This window comes from Ranitomeya imitator, chromosome 1 (genome assembly GCF_032444005.1).
Source record: "Ranitomeya imitator isolate aRanImi1 chromosome 1, aRanImi1.pri, whole genome shotgun sequence".
NCBI classification, from domain to species: Eukaryota; Metazoa; Chordata; class Amphibia; order Anura; family Dendrobatidae; genus Ranitomeya; species Ranitomeya imitator.
The window spans coordinates 1,141,931,660-1,141,955,794 of NC_091282.1; the positions used below are offsets into that span (position 1 = coordinate 1,141,931,660).

Sequence of the window (24,135 nt, forward strand, 5' to 3'; positions counted from 1 at the left end):
ATGGTTTGACTAATCATTCAACCAATGGCTCTCTCTCCCGACTCCTCCATACGCAACAACGCTTGGTCCTCTGTTCTTTATGAGAGTGCCGCAAACTGACATATCTAGCATCGGCTTATCTCACCAGGATCAAACAGGATCGGCAGGTCCAAATCAGCATTTCCAGACCCTTCTGTCCCTTGACATCATATGTCGGGGGCGGGCGAGTCAGTAGACCCCTACACACATTAGCTTGTCAGCCGAAGCCTGTAGATATTGTCTAATTCGGAAGAAGTTAATATAATGTCTAAGGTGGCTTCACCCACAGCTTTCTTGTCGTTTTTGATACCAGGAGAGTTCCCCTTTCACTTGCGCTCATGGCTATCATGTTGTAACTTTTATCCTTGCTCAGTTTAGGAGCAGTAGCTCCGAGCACGACTCGGGGGAAGCCCGCCATTCAGAGTCATCACACAGCGATCCGTTCCCAGTTACAGTCATTAGGGCTTCTCTTGGCATAAATCAACACAGAATTACAGTCAATTGGATTAGTGCTCAATCCTTTTGTAAAAACCCTCCTGTTGACAAATGTGAACATTGCTCTGAAAGAGAAAAAGTCAAATCCAGTATGGAAAGTTACATAGAGAATGACAGCTCAGTCAGGATCCGGCCTGGCAGGGCACAGCGTATATGACTGCGCTGGCTCCGCTTTAGAAATTGCTTTGCCCCAATGAACCCTAAGAGGCGAGTTATGGCACATCATTTAATATGATTTACTGCAGAGGAATAATTGCTCAGCTTCTGGCAAGTTCCATTTGTTCAGTACTTTTTCTGCTGCCAGAATGGGCGTCTTTTAATCTGTTCCAGATCAGGCACCAGAAGTGTAATTTCTTTGTCAGAATTGCTGGGCCAGATAAGAAGCAGGCCAGAAAAGTCCAATCAGACCAAATGAGGTGTGTGAGAGAAGTGCTGTCCACACGGAGAAAAACGGACCAGGGTTTCCAAACTTTATTCCAATCCTCAACACCTCCCCCAAACAGCATAGGAGAACATCAAGACAAAAAAATACTGGGATTTTAAATCAACCCACGTAATTATGTATATTATGAGAAATTAGATCTCTAGTTAGTATATGTTATGAATAAACAAAGCATTCCTGGCACACAGCGCGCTTTCACATTTGCGCTCTGTGTTCCCGTCAGGTCATAGGTCCGAAATCCCCTGCAAAACGTAGACGCGTGCGGCGATGGGGCCATAGACTGTAATGGTGACGTACGAGCGAACATGCTCCATTTTTGGGAGTATATGCCTACAGGAGGCAGACACTCAAGACGTCTTGAATGTTTGCCTCCTGTAGGCATACACTCCCAAAAAATGTGCACGTCAGAGCTCACATTCGCTCTGCCATCACCGTCTATGTCCACTTCGGCGCATGCGACCGGACGTTTTGCATGGGATTTCGGACATATGCCCCGACAGGGACACAGAACACAATATGAAAGCCCCAGGGGTGTACATAGAAATCGTGGGGCCCTATAGCAAAAAAAAAATCACCACCAGGCCTAGCTCACAGTGTTGCGTCTCCACACCGTCTCAGCTCCTCACACACCACCTCCAACAGCTGGTAGTCGCCCTAACATGTGCAACAACTTCCGGCCGGGCCCAGCATACACTGCTCCCTCTGGCTGGAAAGCTACATCAGCCAGGAGGCATGGCGTCCTTATGCAAATCCAGCCAGAGAGTTCAGCCGGGAGCAGTGCAAGGCTAGAAAGGAGGAGTTAGGAGGAGCCAGGTACAGAGTGATGGCAGAGTGCACATTTAATTAAAGGCACACTGCACAGCCCAGGGGTGGACACTGACAGCTTGGGGCCCCTGTGCAAGAGATGTGACTGGGCCCCCTCCTTTTATGGCGACAAAGCTATATACATGTGTATACATGTATTTATATTACATAGTCTCCTTTATTATGTATATTTCTGTCCCTTATACAGTGCCCTCTTGTTATGTACAGCACTGTCCCTTACATATTGGATTATATAGAGTCCTGTTTTTTATTACATACTGTCCTCTCTTGTTAGATATATAATGCAATGATGGCTGATGGAGCATGGGAAAGCTTCTTTTCTAATGGAGATGATGGACTGGTCGTCTGGTCACCGGTTCCTGCATCAGCAGTAATTTTATATCTAACAGGAGAGCAGACTATGTAATAAAAGAGGGCGCTGTAAATAACAAAAATAACAAGAATACACTAGGTAAGAGACAGCACTGTACATAACAGCAGAGGAAGCTATATAATAAGGGACAGCACCATGTATAACTAGAGAGGATGGTATGTAATAAGGGATGGTGTTATACATGATAAAAGAGGAAACTATGTAACGAAGGATGGTGTTATACATAATAAGTGAGTACACTATATACTAAGGTACTGTGCTATACATAAATGAGTACACTATATACTAAGGGACTTTGCTATACATAAAAAGTGACTACACTATATACTGAGGGATGGTGCTATACATAATAAGCGAGTACACTATATACTAAGGGACTGTGCTATACATAATAAGTTGGTACAAACTGCGGTGATAAATCTGCTGTGCATACACCCAGCTTACTGAGCATTAAGGCTATGTGCCCACATTGCAGAAATGCTGAGGAAATGTCCGCAGCATTTCCGCAACTCCCTGCTGCGGGTAAAACGCATGCGGAGTTCGCATGCGTTTTCCTGCAAAACACAAGCGTTTTTAGCTTGCAGAATGCTTACGTTTTCCAAGCAATTTGAAGCATCGCTTGGAAAAGTGATTGACAGGCTGGTCACACTCAGGGCCGTATTTGCACCAGGATGCGGGGGGCGGCACCTGAGCATGGTTTTTTTTTTCTTTTTTTAAGGCTGGGGTCCGCCCGCCCACCCCCTCAACCCTCCCCATCCACCACCTCCCCACCTCCTTGAAGACGATATACTCACCCTCCTCCAGCGGTGCCTGGTGTCAGCGCTGGCAGCAAATCCTGTGCTCACAGCGGTCACGTGGTACCGCTCATTAAGGTGATGAATATGGACGCATATTCATTACCTTAATGAGCGGTACCATGTGACCCATCACACAGGAAGAAGCTTTGGCGCCGGGAGTCAGGACAGAGGTGCAGGAGGAAGAGTCCATTCAGCGCGCTGTGAGGAGGGTGAGTATGATGGGCGGAGGAGGACAGGGGAGTTCTGAGGAGGACGGGGAGCCACGCATACAAGGATGGGAGGGGAGGAACAGAGCCACGCATACAAGGATGGGAGGAGGTGGGGGGAACGAAGCCACGCATACAAGGATGGGAGGAGGTGGGGGAGCGAAGCCACGCATACAAGGATGGGAGGAGGGGGGGAACTGAGCCACGCATACAAGGATGGGAGGAGGCGACAGAATGGAGCCAAGCATACAAGGATGGGAGGAGGGGGGCGGAGCCACGCATACATGGATGGGAGGAGGGGGCGGAACGGAGCCACGCATACAAGGATGGGAGGAGGGAGGAGCAGAGACACGCATACAGGATGGGAGGGGGGTGAGATGAGCCACGCATACAGGATAGGAGGGGGGATGAGATGAGCCATGCACACAGGATGGGGGGAGATGAGCCATGCATACAAGATGGGAGGGGGGCATTATACACTATGGAGCATCATGTGTGGCCATTACACAGTATGGAGCATCATGTGGGGTCATTATACAGTATTGAGCATCATGAGGGGTCATCATACAGTATGGAGCATCATGTGTGGCCATTATACAGTATGGAGCATCATGTGTGGCCACTATACAGTATAGAGCACTGTGTGGCCATTATACACTATTGAGCATCATGTGTGGCCATTATACAGTATAGAGCACTCTGTGGCCATTATACAGTATTGAGCACTGTGTGGTCACTAGATGCGGAAAAACTGCTGGATCTGCTGCAAAAGGCTACCTTCACATCAGCGATTTTTGCCAAAGTCACTGCCGATAGTATCATACTCATCAAAGGGGGAGGCAGCACTAAAAGTGCCTAGGGCAGCAGAAACTCTAAATACAGCTCTGGTCACACTTGTGAAGCATAGTACTGGACAAGTGTGACCAACTTTTTACTATTAATACTGCCTATGCAGCATTAATAGTAAAACATAGAATGTTAAAAATAATTAAAAAAATAAAAAATTATGGTTATTCTCACCTTCCGGCGGCCCCCAATCTCCTCAGCGGCGCTCCCGATACATTCCGTCCCAGGGATGCTTTGACGTGAAGGACCTTTGTGATGTCACGGTCGCGTGACCGCGACATCATCTCAGGTGATTCGGACAATGCATCCCTGGGAACGGAAGCCGCCGCGTGCACTGCTGAGAGGCAGGAGGACTCCGGGGGCCATCGAAAGGCAAGTATATCCCTATTTTTTATTTTATTTCTTTTTTCTTACATGAATATGGATCCCAGGGCCTGAAGGAGAGTCTCCTCTCCTCCAGACACTGGGTACCATCCACACATGAAGCACTCACTTTACGCATAGTTGGCATAGCCACATGCGTAAAGTGAGCGTTTCAATGCAATCCTATGGCGGCGGAATCGCCACGATTCCACAGAAATAATCAACATCCAGCGGATTTTAGCGCTATGCGATTCCGCAGGGGGAAAATCCGCAGCATGGGCACAGCAACTGCAGAATCCCATAGGATTGCATGGCAATGCGGTTTTTAAGCAGTTTTTATGCGTTTTCACTGCGGCAAAAATGCAGCAGAAACGCATAGAAAGCGCAACGTGGGCACACAGCCTAACATAGATTTGCAACTACACATCTCCCCACATACACAGACACATGCACATTACCATGTACATGGATGCACACATACACAGGTCACCACAGAGGCACAAACCACCACATACACACTCATGTCACTATGTACACACTCATACACACACAGGTCACCATGTACACAGATGCACACATTACCACATACACACTCATGTCACTATGTACACACTCATACACACACAGGTCACCATGTACACAGATGCACACATTACCACATACACACTCATGTCACTATGTACACACTCATACACACACAGGTCACCATGTACAAGTATGCACACATTACCACATACACATTCATGTCACTATGTACACACTCATACACACACAGGTCACCATGTACAAGTATGCACACATTACCACATACACATTCATGTCACTATGTACACACTCATACACACACAGGTCACCATGTACACGGATGCAGACATTACCACATACACACTCATGTCACTATGTACACACTCATACACACACAGGTCACCATGTACACAGATGCACACATTACCACATACACTCATGTCACTATGTACACACTCATACACACACAGGTCACCATGTACACGGATGCAGACATTACCACATACACACTCATGTCACTATGTACACACTCATACACACACAGGTCACCATGTACACAGATGCACACATTACCACATACACTCATGTCACTATGTACACACTCATACACACACAGGTCACCACGTACACGGATGCACACATTACCACATACACACTCATGTCACTATGTACACACTCATACACACACAGGTCACCACGTACACGGTTGCACACATTACCACATACACACTCATGTCACTATGTACACACTCATACACACACAGGTCACCACGTACACGGATGCACACATTACCACATACACACTCATGTCACTATGTACACACTCATACACACACAGGTCACCATGTACACGGATGCACACATTACCACATACACACTCATGTCACTATGTACACACTCATACACACACAGGTCACCATGTACACAGATGCACAAATTACCACATACACATTCATGTCACTATGTACACACTCATACACACACACAGGTCACCATGTACACGGATGCACACATTACCACATACACATTCATGTCACTATGTACACACTCATACACACACAGGTCACCACGTACACGGATGCACACATTACCACATACACACTCATGTCACTATGTACACACTCATACACACACAGGTCACCACGTACACGGATGCACACATTACCACATACACACTCATGTCACTATGTACACACTCATACACACACAGGTCACCATGTACACGGATGCACACATTACCACATACACACTCATGTCACTATGTACACACTCATACACACACAGGTCACCATGTACACAGATGCACAAATTACCACATACACATTCATGTCACTATGTACACACTCATACACACACAGGTCACCATGTACACGGATGCACACATTACCACATACACATTCATGTCACTATGTACACACTCATACACACACAGGTCACCATGTACACGGATGCAGACATTACCACATACACACTCATGTCACTATGTACACACTCATACACACACAGGTCACCATGTACACAGATGCACACATTACCACATACACTCATGTCACTATGTACACACTCATACACACACAGGTCACCACGTACACGGATGCACACATTACCACATACACACTCATGTCACTATGTACACACTCATACACACACAGGTCACCACGTACACGGTTGCACACATTACCACATACACACTCATGTCACTATGTACACACTCATACACACACAGGTCACCACGTACACGGATGCACACATTACCACATACACACTCATGTCACTATGTACACACTCATACACACACAGGTCACCACGTACACGGATGCACACATTACCACATACACACTCATGTCACTATGTACACACTCATACACACACAGGTCACCACGTACACGGATGCACACATTACCACATACACACTCATGTCACTATGTACACACTCATACACACACAGGTCACCACGTACACGGATGCACACATTACCACATACACACTCATGTCACTATGTACACACTCATACACACACAGGTCACCATGTACACGGATGCACACATTACCACATACACATTCATGTCACTATGTACACACTCATACACACACAGGTCACCATGTACACGGATGCAGACATTACCACATACACACTCATGTCACTATGTACACACTCATACACACACAGGTCACCATGTACACAGATGCACACATTACCACATACACTCATGTCACTATGTACACACTCATACACACACAGGTCACCACGTACACGGATGCACACATTACCACATACACACTCATGTCACTATGTACACACTCATACACACACAGGTCACCACGTACACGGTTGCACACATTACCACATACACACTCATGTCACTATGTACACACTCATACACACACAGGTCACCACGTACACGGATGCACACATTACCACATACACACTCATGTCACTATGTACACACTCATACACACACAGGTCACCACGTACACGGATGCACACATTACCACATACACACTCATGTCACTATGTACACACTCATACACACACAGGTCACCATGTACACAGATGCACACATTACCACATACACTCATGTCACTATGTACACACTCATACACACACAGGTCACCACGTACACGGATGCACACATTACCACATATACACTCATGTCACTATGTACACACTCATACACACACAGGTCACCATGTACACGGATGCAGACATTACCACATACACACTCATGTCACTATGTACACACTCATACACACACAGGTCACCATGTACACAGATGCACACATTACCACATACACATTCATGTCACTATGTACACACTCATACACACACAGGTCACCACGTACACGGATGCACACATTACCACATACACACTCATGTCACTATGTACACACTCATACACACACAGGTCACCACGTACACGGTTGCACACATTACCACATACACACTCATGTCACTATGTACACACTCATACACACACAGGTCACCACGTACACGGATGCACACATTACCACATACACACTCATGTCACTATGTACACACTCATACACACACAGGTCACCATGTACACGGATGCAGACATTACCACATACACATTCATGTCACTATGTACACACTCATACACACACAGGTCACCATGTACACAGATGCACACATTACCACATACACTCATGTCACTATGTACACACTCATACACACACAGGTCACCACGTACACGGATGCACACATTACCACATACACACTCATGTCACTATGTACACACACAGGTCACCACGTACACGGTTGCACACATTACCACATACACACTCATGTCACTATGTACACACTCATACACACACAGGTCACCATGTACACGGATGCACACATTACCACATACACACTCATGTCACTATGTACACACTCATACACACACAGGTCACCATGTACACGGTTGCACACATTACCACATACACACTCATGTCACTATGTACACACTCATACACACACAGGTCACCATGTACACGGATGCACACATTACCACATACACACTCATGTCACTATGTACACACACATACACACACAGGTCACCATGTACACGGTTGCACACATTACCACATACACACTCATGTCACTATGTACACACTCATACACACACAGGTCACCATGTACACGGATGCACACATTACCACATACACACTCATGTCACTATGTACACACTCATACACACACAGGTCACCATGTACACAGATGCACAAATTACCACATACACATTCATGTCACTATGTACACACTCATACACACACAGGTCACCATGTACACGGTTGCACATATACACAGTTCACACACACAGACGCACATGTACATGTCACCACATACACAGATGCACACATACACACTTCACCAAGAACATGCATGTACACATACACAGGAATACACTGAATTGGGGACTTGAGACTGCACCCAGACTCACACAGAATGAGACATACAGAAAATTCCTCTCCTATTTCCGCTTGCCCCACAGATATGTACCCCAACTCCTCCCCTCCAGCTGAGTTTCAACCATGCATCCCCTCAAACAACTAAGAAGCAGAGACCCCTTACCATTAGCCTCCTTGATTGCCTGCAGCTACTCGCACTTCTCCGGGAAGGTTCTTGCACATGGTGTGTGGAGCAGCCGGCGCCTCCTCAGCGGTGCTTCACTGTCTGCTTCCTGCTCTCCGATTGGTGAGGGAGCACACTGAGCAGGAAGAATACAGTACAGCTTCTAGTGACTACTTGTCCACCAATCAGAGCGCTGGAAGGACATTGCAGCCTCAAGTGACTTCTGCTCCACCAATCAGCATGATGCTGCTTGTCCAGAAGGGCAAATGAAGGTACAGTGCGGCTTCTAAAGTAATGTGTGGCTGAACGGCCCAAAGCTGCAGCTAGGAGACCAGCCCAGGCCCAGGGGGCAATTACCCCTCTGCCACCCCTACCCAGCCCACCCCTGGCACAGCTGTTGCAGTCTTACTCCGGCGGGCCCCCTCACCCCTCAGGGCCCCAAAGCAGTCTCGTGGCCTGCCGCCATTGGCGGTATGCCACTAGAAAGCCCCCTTAACCCTTAGAAGAATACAGGCTGCCTATAGAGGAACTGATGCAGACGGTGTCAAAGTGCCAAAATAATGACATAAGAACCAAGAACACACTGTCTTCCTCAGGTCAAGATCATAAGAGCAATAGAGGGTGGAAATGTAAAAGTTTCCTCTAGGCACTGATACTGAAAGGGAAGCCATCATCAGAAAAAAAATGATGATGCTGTTTAGCAGATTTTTGTGCTACGTGGTTTTTTTTTTTTTCAATTTTCTTTTACGATCTTTATAATAAAAAATATTCTTAATCTTACAATTCTTACACTGGCCATTGGGGCCATTTTATACTCCTACTTCCTGTCCTTTCAGGAAGAGTTTACAGCAAGGATCTTATCAGCAGATTACAACGGCAGATAAAGAGAGAAAGCGCTCAGAACAAATTGAGTACACCCCCTTTGAAAATAAGGTTTTAATCAATATCTCACGGAACACAAGAAAAATTTCTAAAATTTTCGACAAAACTGAATTTCATAGAACATTTTTTAGCCCATAACATGCAAATTAGGTTAATCCTATAACTTTTATTACAACATCTTCAGGTTCTCAAATTAATTGATTCAAAAATGAGAACACCTCAAATGAGAAACCTACAACTATGCAAATTGCCTCTTCTGAGAAAAAGAGGACTTAACTCTATAGCGCCACCTGTTGGAAGTAGCGATCCTACAAGTCACAATCAACTCTTTAACGAGTCGTGCAATATGACTTAGGATAAAAGCCAAATCAGTATCTCAATTCGCAGACACGGTGTTTCGGGCTGTTGGCCCTCATCAGTGTGAAGCATGAGAACTGATTTGGCTAGGTGAGAGGCTCTGGACTGGGGTCTAAGGGGTATCGTTTCTCCTTATGGAGAGTGACATACCAGCTCTGGCTTGTCAAGGTAAGGAGGCTTATTCGCCGTGCAATGCTCCTCTACTACTACTACAACTAGTATTTTGTATGACCTCCATGATTTTTAAGGGCAGCACCAAGCCCTACAGTCCTGAAATGTACAAGTTGGTGATATATTACAACAGCTATCCTTTTCCATTCTTCAAGAACGCTATCTTTTAGAGCCTGGATGCTGGATGGAGAGTGATGCTTCGGAATTCCCCATAGGTGTTCGACTGTGTTCAGATCAGGAGACATACTGATCTGAACCTTATACTTACATCAGATGTAGAAAATTCGCAAGTAAAAAAAGCACATGTGTTTTTAGTGCATTTTCACGACTGAAATGCATAAAAAAACACATGTAATCCACACCTACGTATGTCAAAGTTCATTGAAATGCCAGAAACTTTAAAAAACATGGCAGCTTTATTTAAAGAATTACACACTAAACAGAGAAAAACCAGTGTCAAAAACGAGATAAAAACGCATATTAAAGAAAACGCAGACAAAAATGCAATGAAAAAAATGCAAGTAACCTAATTTACATAGTGGGTGCAAAAGTTCTGCAACATCAAAAATACACCAAAAGCTCATTGTGGGAACGTAACCCAAGGGCTCATCCAGATGTCAGTGATTCTAATATAACTTGTACCCAATGTAGTCTATGGGCATGTTCTCATGTCTGAATTTTTGCAGATCAAGTTGACCTCAAAATAAATGAAAAAATATAGACTTGTCAATTTTAGACTCAAGTCTAGGGTCAAACTCGCAAATGCAAGTTTATAGTTCATTGAAAAAAATTGAAGTAGTACTAGGATGACATTCTAGTTGTATCCTCATATTATTCAATTTTTCATTATTTTATTTTTTACAGGAGAAGCTTGAGAAGCCTCATATGCAAAAAAATCAAACAAACAAGAAAACAAGATGATGAAACTCTTATGGTAAAAACAGACACACTGACCAAACACTCACAAAAAAAGTTGTTGTTTTTTGCTTACGAAAAAAATCACCAGTTTCTAAATGATCCTTGCAATGCTTTTATTTATACCCGCACTTTCAATTTGTATGTGCTGATCCAAAAGAGGTACATTTAAATCAAATATTGTAGGTTTGCATCTTCGGGGTATGCCTTGTCATGGCAGATGGGCACATGCGAATTTGTGTACTAAGTGCCTCAGTTTTATATTATACAGTCTCTATAGTCAATTTAGTCTATTATTGTTATTAATTCATATACTCAATGTCTACATGTTCCTCGGGACACTCAGTATGACTGCACTTGTTTGACTGTGCTCAGTGTGTGGCTGCACTTGTTTGTTTGCGCCCTGTGTGTGACTGAATTTGTTTGTTTGCGCTCAGTGCGTTGCTGCACTTGTTTGTTTGTGCTCAGTGTGTGGCTGCACTTGTTTGATTGCGCTCAGTGTGTGGCTGCACTTGTTTGTTTGCGCTCAGTGTGTGGCTGCACTTGTTTGATTGAGCTCAGTGTGTGGCTGCCCTTGTTTGTTTGTGCTCAGTGTGTGGCAGCACTTGTTTATTTGCGCCAAGTGTGTGGTTGCTCAGTGTGTTTCTCCACTTATCTATATACTAAAGCAGTCAAGGCTGCTTACACACAATCACTTATGCCTCTTTTTCCAGGAGCTGCTGGTCAATTTTGGTTAATTTAGTTTTTTGTGCACCTCCGATAACTGCCATTTAGACAATTCCATCATATACTGTAAGGTTAGTTTAACCCTAATAATGCTTCCTTTAGCAGCTGTAGACTTTTAATAATAGACACACAAGGGGACTATTTGTTAGATATCAATATTATAACTACGGTATGTGCTCAACACTAAAACATGCACGTATATACAACACAGACTGCTTGTGAACACAGAAAATGAATTATTAATGCACTTACGTTTCTTTGCTTCCGGTTACAATCTGCGAGTCTGCATGAAAAACAAGAAAATGTTATTAGATTACATCCAAGCAGCATAATTCTGCGGTACCGTCTGTAGGACCCTCCAAGACTTTACAGGATACCCAAATCCAGTTTAAGCAGAATGCAGTCCGATCTCTAAGCTCCACATTATAGAGCAGAAGGAGCAGAGCAGATTGTGGGAAAATATTCTATATAACTTTCATGTTGGTAATCCTGTGAGTGACAGCCCTCTCTGTATCAGGGATCATGCAGACGAGTGCTTACATTGGATGTGTGGTGTCTGATTTTTTTATGTGAGAGCACACGGACACCACACTGACCTGTGTTATTCAATAGGACTGTTCAGATGAACGATCTTTTCCCAGACCGACTATCCGTGAGAAAAAAATGCCACATGATCTATTTTCTTCAGAGTCCATCAGTGCAAAAAATAGAAAAAGATCCCACACCAAACATCCATGTGGCATACAATTATTGCAGATATATTTCCTTACTAAACCTGCAGTATTTGATCACGTACATTTTTAATGTAGATGTATGAAAACGAATCACACACGGTTAAAAATTGGATGTAATTCACTTGTCTGCCCCTAGCTTAAGTGTGGCTATAAAATACTTAGATGGTTAGGAGAACTCCAAGTATTCCATGGCTTAAAAGTCTCCTCATTCTGATATGCCAGGCCTGGCTTGTCACTCTCCACAAGGAGAAACGGTAACCCTTAGATCCTAGTCCTCTCACCTAGCCAAATCAGATCTCATACTTAGCACTGATGAGGGGCAACACCCCAAAACACCGTGTCTGCAAATTGACAATCTGCTTTGGCTTTTATCCTAAGCCATGTGGCAAGGCTCGTTAAGATTGCTACTTCCAATATTGGTGCTGGGGTTTTAGTCCTTTTCCTCTCTGATTAGGTAATTTGCATATGCAACAAATACAAACTAAAATGTTTTTAATCATTTTATTAATGGCAGGCACGGCACTGAATAAGAATGGTGCCTCTGACTGCGGTGCCCTTCTCCCTCTTGTTGCCATGGCCGCGTATTATCCCACCACATTTATGGAAATTTTAGTAGTGGTCGATGTTTACTGCTGTAAGCCAATCACTACGTGTGGCTTTTATTCCCCCCCCTCTTTCCCTTTCCTCATGGGATATAAATTGCTGAGGTAACCTGTTTTCCCTCCTTCCCCCATTTCAGTGGGTCCCGGAGGTGCCTTTTGTGCTGTCCAGTTACAAGCATGGTGGACCCTCTTTTGGAGGCCCTGCGGTGTAGAGTGGAGAAGGAAGGTGAGCAATGGCTGATGTCCCTGGTTGCTGGGATCAATGCTCACCCCTCTAGTTCAGCGGGAGCGCTTTTAGCGCAACCCCCGCTGTCAGCTATCCCCCACACATCACCTGCGGTCCAGCCCTCAGTCCCACGAGTACTCACAGTCAAGGAGACAGCGGCGGCATTTGATGGACGAGGAGGCAGGCGGTCCGCATGTCAGAAGCTCGCGTCGGCGCCATGACAGGAGATTAGGCCCGCCCATGAAGCTCCCGCCCTCACGTCAGCTGCGGTCTGAAGTCGCGCAGCCCTGTGGCGGGAACATCGCCACTCTGGCTTCCTTAACCCATGCTATTCACCCCCAGCATTCACCTCAGGTACCAGGGGGCCCCGTTGACACACCGGTCTCTGCTGCCAGTCATTTGGAAATCTTACCCAGTAGCTTCGTGCCCGTTGTGGCCACAATGGGAGGAGGTAATAGTGCTCCCTCATCAGGCTCCTCAGGAGAGCCGATTAACCCCTTGCCTGACTTTCATAAAGAGGTCACCCATAATGATTTGCAAAAGTGTATGACCCCCGCACAAGATGTGTTAGCAGCAGCTGGGGTCATTCAACAGTTTACTGCCCCTCCTCCGTTTCCTCAGCACTATGAGGCATTAATCCCGTCCGCTCCAACATTATTTGACATTCAGTCTCAGTCGCAGCTTTTACCCACTTTCAATGCTACACCAGTAGGTTCACAACTTCCTCCTGACAGTAACGCAGTAACCCATACATAGTAACATAGTAACATAGTAACATAGTTAGTAAGGCCGAAAAAAGACATTTGTCCATCCAGTTCAGCCTATATTCCATCATAATAAATTCCCAGATCTACGTCCTTCTACAGAACCTAATTGTATGATACAATATTGTTCTGCTCCAGGAAGACATCCAGGCCTCTCTTGAACCCCTCGACTGAGTTCGCCATCACCACCTCCTCAGGCAAGCAATTCCAGATTCTCACTGCCCTAACAGTAAAGAATCCTCTTCTGTGTTGGTGGAAAAACCTTCTCTCCTCCAGACGCAAAGAATGCCCCCTTGTGCCCGTCACCTTCCTTGGTATAAACAGATCCTCAGCGAGATATTTGTATTGTCCCCTTACATACTTATACATGGTTATTAGATCGCCCCTCAGTCGTCTTTTTTCTAGACTAAATAATCCTAATTTCGCTAATCTATCTGGGTATTGTAGTTCTCCCATCCCCTTTATTAATTTTGTTGCCCTCCTTTGTACTCTCTCTAGTTCCATTATATCCTTCCTGAGCACCGGTGCCCAAAACTGGACACAATACTCCATGTGCGGTCTAACTAGGGATTTGTACAGAGGCAGTATAATGCTCTCATCATGTGTATCCAGACCTCTTTTAATGCACCCCATGATCCTGTTTGCCTTGGCAGCTGCTGCCTGGCACTGGCTGCTCCAGGTAAGTTTATCATTAACTAGGATCCCCAAGTCCTTCTCCCTGTCAGATTTACCCAGTGGTTTCCCGTTCAGTGTGTAATGGTGATATTGATTCCCTCTTCCCATGTGTATAACCTTACATTTATCATTGTTAAACCTCATCTGCCACCTTTCAGCCCAAGTTTCCAACTTATCCAGATCCATCTGTAGCAGAATACTATCTTCTCTTGTATTAACTGCTTTACATAGTTTTGTATCATCTGCAAATATCGATATTTTACTGTGTAAACCTTCTACCAGATCATTAATGAATATGTTGAAGAGAACAGGTCCCAATACTGACCCCTGCGGTACCCCACTGGTCACAGCGACCCAGTTAGAGACTATACCATTTATAACCACCCTCTGCTTTCTATCACTAAGCCAGTTACTAACCCATTTACACACATTTTCCCCCAGACCAAGCATTCTCATTTTGTGTACCAACCTCTTGTGCGGCACGGTATCAAACGCTTTGGAAAAATCGAGATATACCACGTCCAATGACTCACCGTGGTCTAGCCTATAGCTTACCTCTTCATAAAAACTGATTAGATTGGTTTGACAGGAGCGATTTCTCATAAACCCATGCTGATATGGAGTTAAACAGTTATTCTCATTGAGATAATCCAGAATAACATCCCTCAGAAACCCTTCAAATATTTTACCAACAATAGAGGTTAGACTTACTGGCCTATAATTTCCAGGTTCACTTTTAGAGCCCTTTTTGAATATTGGCACCACATTTGCTATGCGCCAGTCCTGCGGAACAGACCCTGTCGCTATAGAGTCACTAAAAATAAGAAATAATGGTTTATCTATTACATTACTTAGTTCTCTTAGTACTCGTGGGTGTATGCCATCCGGACCCGGAGATTTATCTATTTTAATCTTATTTAGCCGGTTTTGCACCTCTTCTTGGGTTAGATTGGTGACCCTTAATATAGGGTTTTCATTGTTTCTTGGGATTTCACCTAGCATTTCATTTTCCACCGTGAATACCGTGGAGAAGAAGGTGTTTAATATGTTAGCTTTTTCCTCGTCATCTACAACCATTCTTTCCTCACTATTTTTTAAGGGGCCTACATTTTCAGTTTTTATTCTTTTACTATTGATATAGTTGAAGAACAGTTTGGGATTAGTTTTACTCTCCTTAGCAATGTGCTTCTCTGTTTCCTTTTTGGCAGCTTTAATTAGTTTTTTAGATAAAGTATTTTTCTCCCTATAGTTTTTTAGAGCTTCTATGGTGCCATCCTGCTTTAGTAGTGCAAATGCTTTCTTTTTACTGTTAATTGCCTGTCTTACTTCTTTGTTTAGCCACATTGGGTTTTTCCTATTTCTAGTCCTTTTATTTCCACAAGGTATAAACCGCTTACACTGCCTATTTAGGATGTTCTTAAACATTTCCCATTTATTATCTGTATTCTTATTTCTGAGGATATTGTCCCAGTCTACCAGATTAAGGGCATCTCTAAGCTGCTCAAACTTTGCCTTCCTAAAGTTCAATGTTTTTGTGACTCCCTGACAAGTCCCCCTAGTGAAAGACAGGTGAAACTGCACAATATTGTGGTCGCTATTTCCTAAATGCCCAACCACCTGCAGATTTGTTATTCTGTCAGGTCTATTAGATAGTATTAGGTCTAAAAGTGCTGCTCCTCTGGTTGGATTCTGCACCAATTGTGAAAGATAATTTTTCTTGGTTAATAGCAGAAACCTGTTGCCTTTATGGGTTTCACAGGTTTCTGTTTCCCAGTTAATATCCGGGTAGTTAAAGTCCCCCATAACCAGGACCTCATTATGGGTTGCAGCTTCATCTATCTGCTTTAGAAGTAGACTTTCCATGCTTTCTGTTATATTTGGGGGTTTGTAACAGACCCCAATGAGAATTTTGTTACCATTTTTCCCTCCATGAATTTCAACCCATATGGACTCGACATCCTCATTCCCTTCGCTAATATCCTCCCTTAAAGTGGACTTTAGACAAGACTTTACATAGAGACAAACCCCTCCTCCTCTCCGATTTTTACGATCCTTTCTAAACAGACTGTAACCCTGTAAGTTAACTGCCCAGTCATAGCTTTCATCTAACCATGTCTCGGTTATTCCCACTATGTCAAAGTTACCTGTAGATATTTCTGCTTCTAGTTCTTCCATCTTGTTTGTCAGGCTTCTGGCGTTTGCGAGCATGCAGTTTAGAGGATTTTGTTTTGTTCCAATCTCCTCACTGTGGATTGTTTTAGAAATGTTCTTACCTCCCTTCTGAGTATGTTTTCCTGGGTCGTCTTTGTTCGAGTCTAATGTTTTTCTGCTCATGCTCATGCTCATGCTCATTCTCATGCTCATGTCACGCACTCTCATGTAAGAAGACACGACAGGCGTAGATGCCGTAGGTCGTACTCATCATCTTCAGCATCCCCTCATTCACGCCGTAGCCACCGCACGTCGGATCATCACAAGAGGTGTTCCGTTCACTCACATAGGAGATCAAGTTCTTATAGATATGCTAAATCTCGGTCCTCGAGGCGACGCTCACCATCATCTTCGTATGAGATGTCCAGCGAGTCTGCGAGTCCCGTTAGAGAGACTGGTTCTTCTTGGGACGGAAGAGAATCACGAGCAGCGTCAAGGGTTTACAGCCCGGTTGAGCCGAATGTACTTCCCGGGGTTTCAAGCCAAGGTCTCAATTTTTCGTCATTAGCTGCTGGAGCCAGAGTTCCTCCATTTATGGGTGTCCCTCCTCCGGTCGTTGGTTCTGGTGAGTGTTCAAATTCAATGGTTAATTAATCTGATAATTTGTTACTGGGTTTTCTTAAAACAATGATTGATCAGATCCCAAAAGTGAATTGTCGCGAGAAAGAGGTTTCAAAAATACAATCACTGGCCAGTGTACACAAAGATGCCTTTTATTGCGGGGTTAGTGCGCTTGGTTCTCATGTTGACGATGATACCAAAAGTAAGATTTGGAACAATGAATATTTTGACATTTGGTCTTTGATTTCAATAGATCAACACACGGTAGATAAAGAGAGACGACCAGTTGATAGGGTTTTTGATAGGAATAAGCAGAAAGTAGCGAAAACCATAAACAATTGGGTACAGGCTTTTGCACTACTAGGGTGCATTATGGGTCAAAAGCACCCCGAACGTTGTTCCGAACTTTTCATCTATCAAGATATGATCTAGAATTCTTACAGATCTCACGGTGGTTCTGCTGGGTGGAGATATGATGAGGAGTTTAGGAGGCGATTGGGTCTTCAACCTGAATTAGGATGGGGGGTGAAAGCAACTGACGTTTGGCTTCGCTCATGTTACCTCAAAAACGGCCTTTTCCACACCGACTGCTGGACACTCATAAACAGGCACCAATTCAGTGGTTGTGCGTAGACCAGGAGCCTGTTGGCTGTTTAACTAAGGGCATTGCCAATTCTTCGGCATGTGCAAGTTCAAACATGAATGCTCTGCATACGGAGGAGGTCACCCCGCAGCAAAGTGCCCTCGCCCGGCAGGAAAATTGCCTTCTAAACCGCAGCAAAACGATCGCAAGGACCCCGGTGAGCGTATCCGCGATGGGCCGGTACCATAAAAAAAGACGCAGCTGGTCAAATTCGTTTCGGTTTCACATTTGTTTTTTTCATCCCATTTAAACGCCAACGTGCAATATTCCTTTCCAAAAATTTGAAATCTGCAGATGCTCATCCTGAAATTCTGCGTGAAAAAATTTCCAAAGAAGTAGCATTAGGTAAATGGCCGGTCCTATTTCAGCTCCGCCTTTTCCAAATTTCAGGGTTTCTCCATTGGGAGTTGTTCCTAAGAAGGAACCCGGCGCTTTTCGTATGATCCATCACCTGTCCTATCCCAAAGGCAATTCCGTAAATGATGGTATCTTACTGGAGGATTCTTCAGTGTCATATGCATCATTTTACAGAGCGGTAGTAATGGTGCGGGATGCAGGCCCTAGAGCCTGGCTGGCAAAAGCAGACATTGATTCTTTTAGATTATTACCGGTTCATCTGGATTGTTTTCACTTGTTAGGATGTCTAGTAGATGACAATTATTATTATGATATGTGTCTCACCATGGGATGTTCTACATGCTACTATTTTGAACTTTTTAGTTCTTTTTTGGATTGGGTAGTGCGTTACGAGACAAAATGTGATTCCGTTGCACACTACTTAGATGACTTTCTTTTTGTTGGCCCTGAAGACTCTGACTTATGTTCAGTTTTGATTAATAAATTCAAGCAGATAGCCGTCGAATTAGGTATACCTCTATCTGCAGAAAGGATGATTTTTTGAATTTTTTCAGCTGGCAAACGATATACCATAGACACCGAATCAATCTCTATTCCTAAAAATGTCAACGTTTGAACGGGACATTGTTCAAACGTTGACATTTTTAGGAATAGAGATTGATTCGGTGTCTATGGTATTTCGTTTGCCGGCTGAAAAAATTCAAAAAATGTTGAGTTTAATTGAAGGTTTTATATCAGTCAAGAAGGTATCATTGCAGCAAATGCAATCTTTGTTGAGTTTATTAGTTTTTTCCTGTAGAGGTATGCCTGTCGGCAGAGTTTTTTCTCGCCGATTGTCTTAGGTGTGTCCTAACCTAGTCATAGACTTCGAATCACCAGGTCCATGCGGGCTGATCTTGAGGTTTGGAGGTCTTTCCTGCAGGCGTACAATTGCCATACGTGCTTTATGCCAAAGGAGGTCTTTAGCCGGGATCTTGAGCTGTGTACAAGTGCGGATGTTTCTTCGGGTTTTTTAGTAGTTTTGGTAATCAGTGGTGTACTGACAGCTGGCCATCATCTTGGCAAATGCTATGCGTTTGTTGTGACCCTGTTTTTTGCGAGGTTTTTGCTATCGTTTTATTGGTCGAGCTTTGGTTTGACAGTTTAACTAACAAAAAGATTGTTTTTCACTCCTGTCACCCTAAAACCGCGCTTTGCATTAATTTTATGTCTTGTATGTCGCTCCCAATTTTATGCCTGCTTCGCCGTTTAGCTCTGTTATGCCTGAAATATAATATCTGGCCCTGGGCTCAATACACTACAGTTTCCGATAACAGGCTGTCTGACATGCTACCACATTTTGATTGGAAGGTCTTCAAGAACAGTTTTCCCAATGCGCATCCGGAGGGCTTGCCTTGCCCCCTTTCTCTCTGGGATGCTGTGGCGAACAGTTGATGCCTCTAGTCTGTTCTTCGGTGGCTCCATCAACATGGCAGTCTTACGGTAAGGCATGGGAGGAATGGTGTTCATTGATTCAAGGTAGGCCGGTGCACGTCTCCGATCAGTGCAGGCTGCAAGTTACGGTTGATTTTACTGGTCTGTTGGAAGGTAAAGGTATATCTGGGTCCACTGCGCAACAGCGCTTATCTGGTTTAGCATTTTACTTTCAATTATTAGGTTGGCCGACGTTACAAAAACATTTCTTATCAGACAAGCATTAAAAGGGTGGAAGTGGGCGCAGCCAAGCCGGGAATGCAGGCACCCTGTTTCTTTAGCTCTCCTCCATACTATTATATGCATCTCTAGTGCTATATGCACCTCCCATTTTGAGTCAGTATTGTTTATTTTTGGGGCCCTTCGTATTAGTGAGCTTGTTCCTCAGTCTAAGAGTAGTTCTACGGGGGAGGGGGGTTATTATACGACGACGTGTTTCAAGTTAATGAATCAATTCGCCTTCGCAAGTCCAAGACTGACACGGCAGGCAGAGGTACTTGGCTGTTGTTGCATCGTCAGTCAGGGCAAGTTTGCCCTGTTCGTTTAATCAATGCCTACTTGGAGGTTAGACGCTGTGGTAGGTTTTTCCATTCTCATCTAGATGGTTCGCCGTTGACCAGGTATCAGTTTCATGCATTATTTGTCAGGTGTTTGACGAAAGCGGGGGTACCAGTTCATGAATATGGTACTCACTCATTTTGTATTGGAGCTGCGACAGAGGCTGCAAAAGCGGGTTTACCCGATGCGGAGGTACAAAGGATAGGCAGATGGTGCTCCGCTTGCTTTTCGAGGTATATTCGTCCTGATCTTTTAAATTAACCTTGTCATCTTTATTTCAGGTTCTGGCAGTCCCACCGTGTGGTTGCTAGGCCACTCCTACATATTCTGGGCTGGTCAAAGGGCTGAGTGCTGCCCTGGCGGGAGGACTCTAGGTTTCGTGGAGGGGGATAAGAGGCTTGCAGTGGCCGCAAGTTTTACCCGAAATAGTGGACATCTCAAGAGAAGCCAGAGGTCCGGTAGTTCTCGTTCTACATGCCGGCGGTAACGACCTGTGTTCCCACAAAATCGCTGAATTGATAACGATGATGAGGTCAGATATAGCCCGTTTTCACGGTTTCTTCTAAGAGCTTATATTTGTTTGGTCCAAGATTGTTCCTAGGGCAGTCTGGCATGGTGCCAGAGATGGAAAGGCGGTTGAACGAACCAGGAGAACAATCAATGTCCGTATTTCGAAATTCGTCAGAGAAAAGTTGGGCGTGGTGATAAGGCACAAGCAGTTAGAAGGGGATAACAGAGCTCTGTTAAGACCAGATGGGGTACATCTTCCAGATATCGGGCTGGATATCTTTTTATCAGGCCTTCAAGATGGAATTGAGCAAGTTTTGTTAATGATGGGTGGGGGTTGGAGTCATGTGTGAAAACACATGATCCTCCTGTGGCGGGACACAGGGGTACGGCTTGTCGGCTGACTTGCCTGTGATTTGACTACAAGGCATTTGGCGGCAAGCGTAGTTAATTAACTTTATGTGCCTTTCTAAGCGTTTTAAAATATGTTTACAAGTTATATGAAATGCATTAATAAAGCTGTGACCGACCATCACCCATCAATTTTAGTTGTCGGGTCTTATTTTGTATGTCTAAGGGTTACATGTGAGAGGGATCGTGGTGGTTTAGGGTCACCGCAGACTGGCAGGCACGGCACTGAATAAGAATGGTGCCTCTGACTGCGGTGCCCTTCTCCCTCTTGTTGCCATGGCCGCGTATTATCCCACCACATTTATGGAAATTTTAGTATTGGGCGGTGTTTACGGCTGTAAGCCAGTCACTACGCGTGTCTTTTATTCATCCCCCTCTTTCCCTTTCCTCACGGGACATAAATTGCTGAGGTAACCTGTTTTCCCTCCTTCCCCCATTTCAGTGGGTCCCGGAGGTGCCTTTCCCCCCCGCCCTCCCCATTTTAATGTTCATATTAAAACGTTGGTATTTTGTTTATTTTAGATGCAAGTCACAGCGGGAATTAAAGAAAGGACACAGGGGTACGGCTTGTCGGCTGACGTGCCTGTGATTTGACTACAGGGCATTAGGCGGCGAGCGTGGTTAATTAACTTTATGTGCCTTTCTAAGCGTTCTAAAATATGTTTACAAGTTATATGAAATGCATTAATAAAGCTGTGAACGACCTTCACCCAAAGGTAACAGGAATGCAGGAATAAAAAGGAATTTTGATTATGCTAAAGACCCTCATGCAAATTACAGATAGTCATCCATATCAGCCGAGAACCATGTTACATGTATGGGGACCTCCTGATTGTCTGCCCACAGATAATAGCAGATGAAGATCAGCTATGCCAGATTTCAACACTTGATCCTTTTGTTTTTAAAGGTGATAAGTGGCATTTGGCTGTGGCTCACTCCAGTGTAAAAACACACAGGCGCTTGTCCAAACTGAGCGTATAAGGTCATCCTTAGGACTCGTTCACACGACCGTATTTTCGGTCCAAGTGTTGTCCGTTGAGAAAATGAACAGCACTCAGATTAATGTTATTCAATCGCAGAGCAGATAAGCAATTTTTTTTTTACTGACCATATCTGCATGTGAAAAAAAAAAAAATTTGCACGAGTTTCTTATGCAAATTGAATAAAACTCACCCATTCAAGTCTATGGGTGAGGGGGAAAAATGAGACGCCATACGGTACATCATCAGGGTTTTACGGATACATTGTAATTCTATAACATAAGAAACTGTAAACGGTCTTATACTCGACTAAGAGCTGGTGCTATTAATTGTTTCACTTTTCTGGATGAAACACTTAACTATGTCTTTATACCCTTATGTGAACCTACCCTTACAGAAATTTGACTGACGAAGATGGATAGGAGTCTTAAACCACTTTAATATTATTTTAGAAGCCTGGATGTGGATCTGATAGCACAGGTTACTTTAAAAAGTACCAAAAAAATGTACTATTAGATAACTCAAAGAATATAACTTTGGTTATAGAAACACCAAGGTTACTTACCGGTAGCCAGTTTTTCCGGAACCCATGACGGCACACCTGAGAGAGGGGATCCGCCCAGTCAGGACAGAAAACCCTACTGAAAATAAAAGGGCGGTACCTCTCTTTCGCTTCAGTTGGTTTTCAGAGCATGGGAGGCCCCCCTGGTTAGTACACATGGCAATCCATCACCACATCATATTAACTAAAAAGCACCCAAAACAATAGTGCACACCAAAGGGGTGATAAACGGGGGGAATAAACGGGTGCCATCATGGGTTCCGGAAAAACCGGCTACCAGTAAGTAACCTTGGTGTTTTCCCTTCCCCATGACGGCACACCTGAGAGACTTTTGTAGAATGAAACCTTAGGGAGGGACCACCGCTTGTAGTACCCTTCTACCAAAGGTTAGGTCAGCAGAGGAAGAAAGATCTAGCCGGTAGTGCTTGAAAAAAGTTGAGGGTGAGGACCAGGTAGCGGCCTTGCAAATTTGATCAATCGATACCTCAGCCTTTTATGCCCAGGAGGTAGCCATGCTCTGGTGGAGTGAGCCTTGATGCCTTCAGAAACCGGAGTGCCACCCGCAGAGTAGGATAAACTAATGGCCTCCCTGATCCATCTAGCAATAGTACTTTTAGCTATCTCGCACCCTCTTTTGCTACCCAGAAAGGCTATGAATAGGGTTTGGTCTTTCCTCCACTGACTAGATATAGATATGTACTGTAACATAGATCTTCTTAAATCCAGCATGTGGAACTTTTGTTCCCCTGAATTTCTAGGATTACTACAGAATGATGGTAAGGTAATCTCTTGACTCCTATGGAACTTTTGAACCCCCTTGGGGAGATACGCCGGGTCTGGTCTTAGAACGAT

The 24,135-nt window shown here is 44.4% G+C and overlaps 1 protein-coding gene across 1 annotated transcript in view; it reads right to left on the bottom strand.

Annotated features, from left to right (window-relative positions):
- LIMCH1 (LIM and calponin homology domains 1) overlaps window positions 1–24,135 on the bottom strand; it is a 366,814-nt gene that overhangs the window by 106,105 nt on the left and 236,574 nt on the right. Inside the window, exon 5 of the mRNA XM_069744541.1 lies at window positions 12,272–12,302. Within this exon, the coding sequence (XP_069600642.1) occupies window positions 12,272–12,302 (31 nt within the window). The remainder of the gene's footprint in view (window positions 1–12,271; window positions 12,303–24,135) is intronic.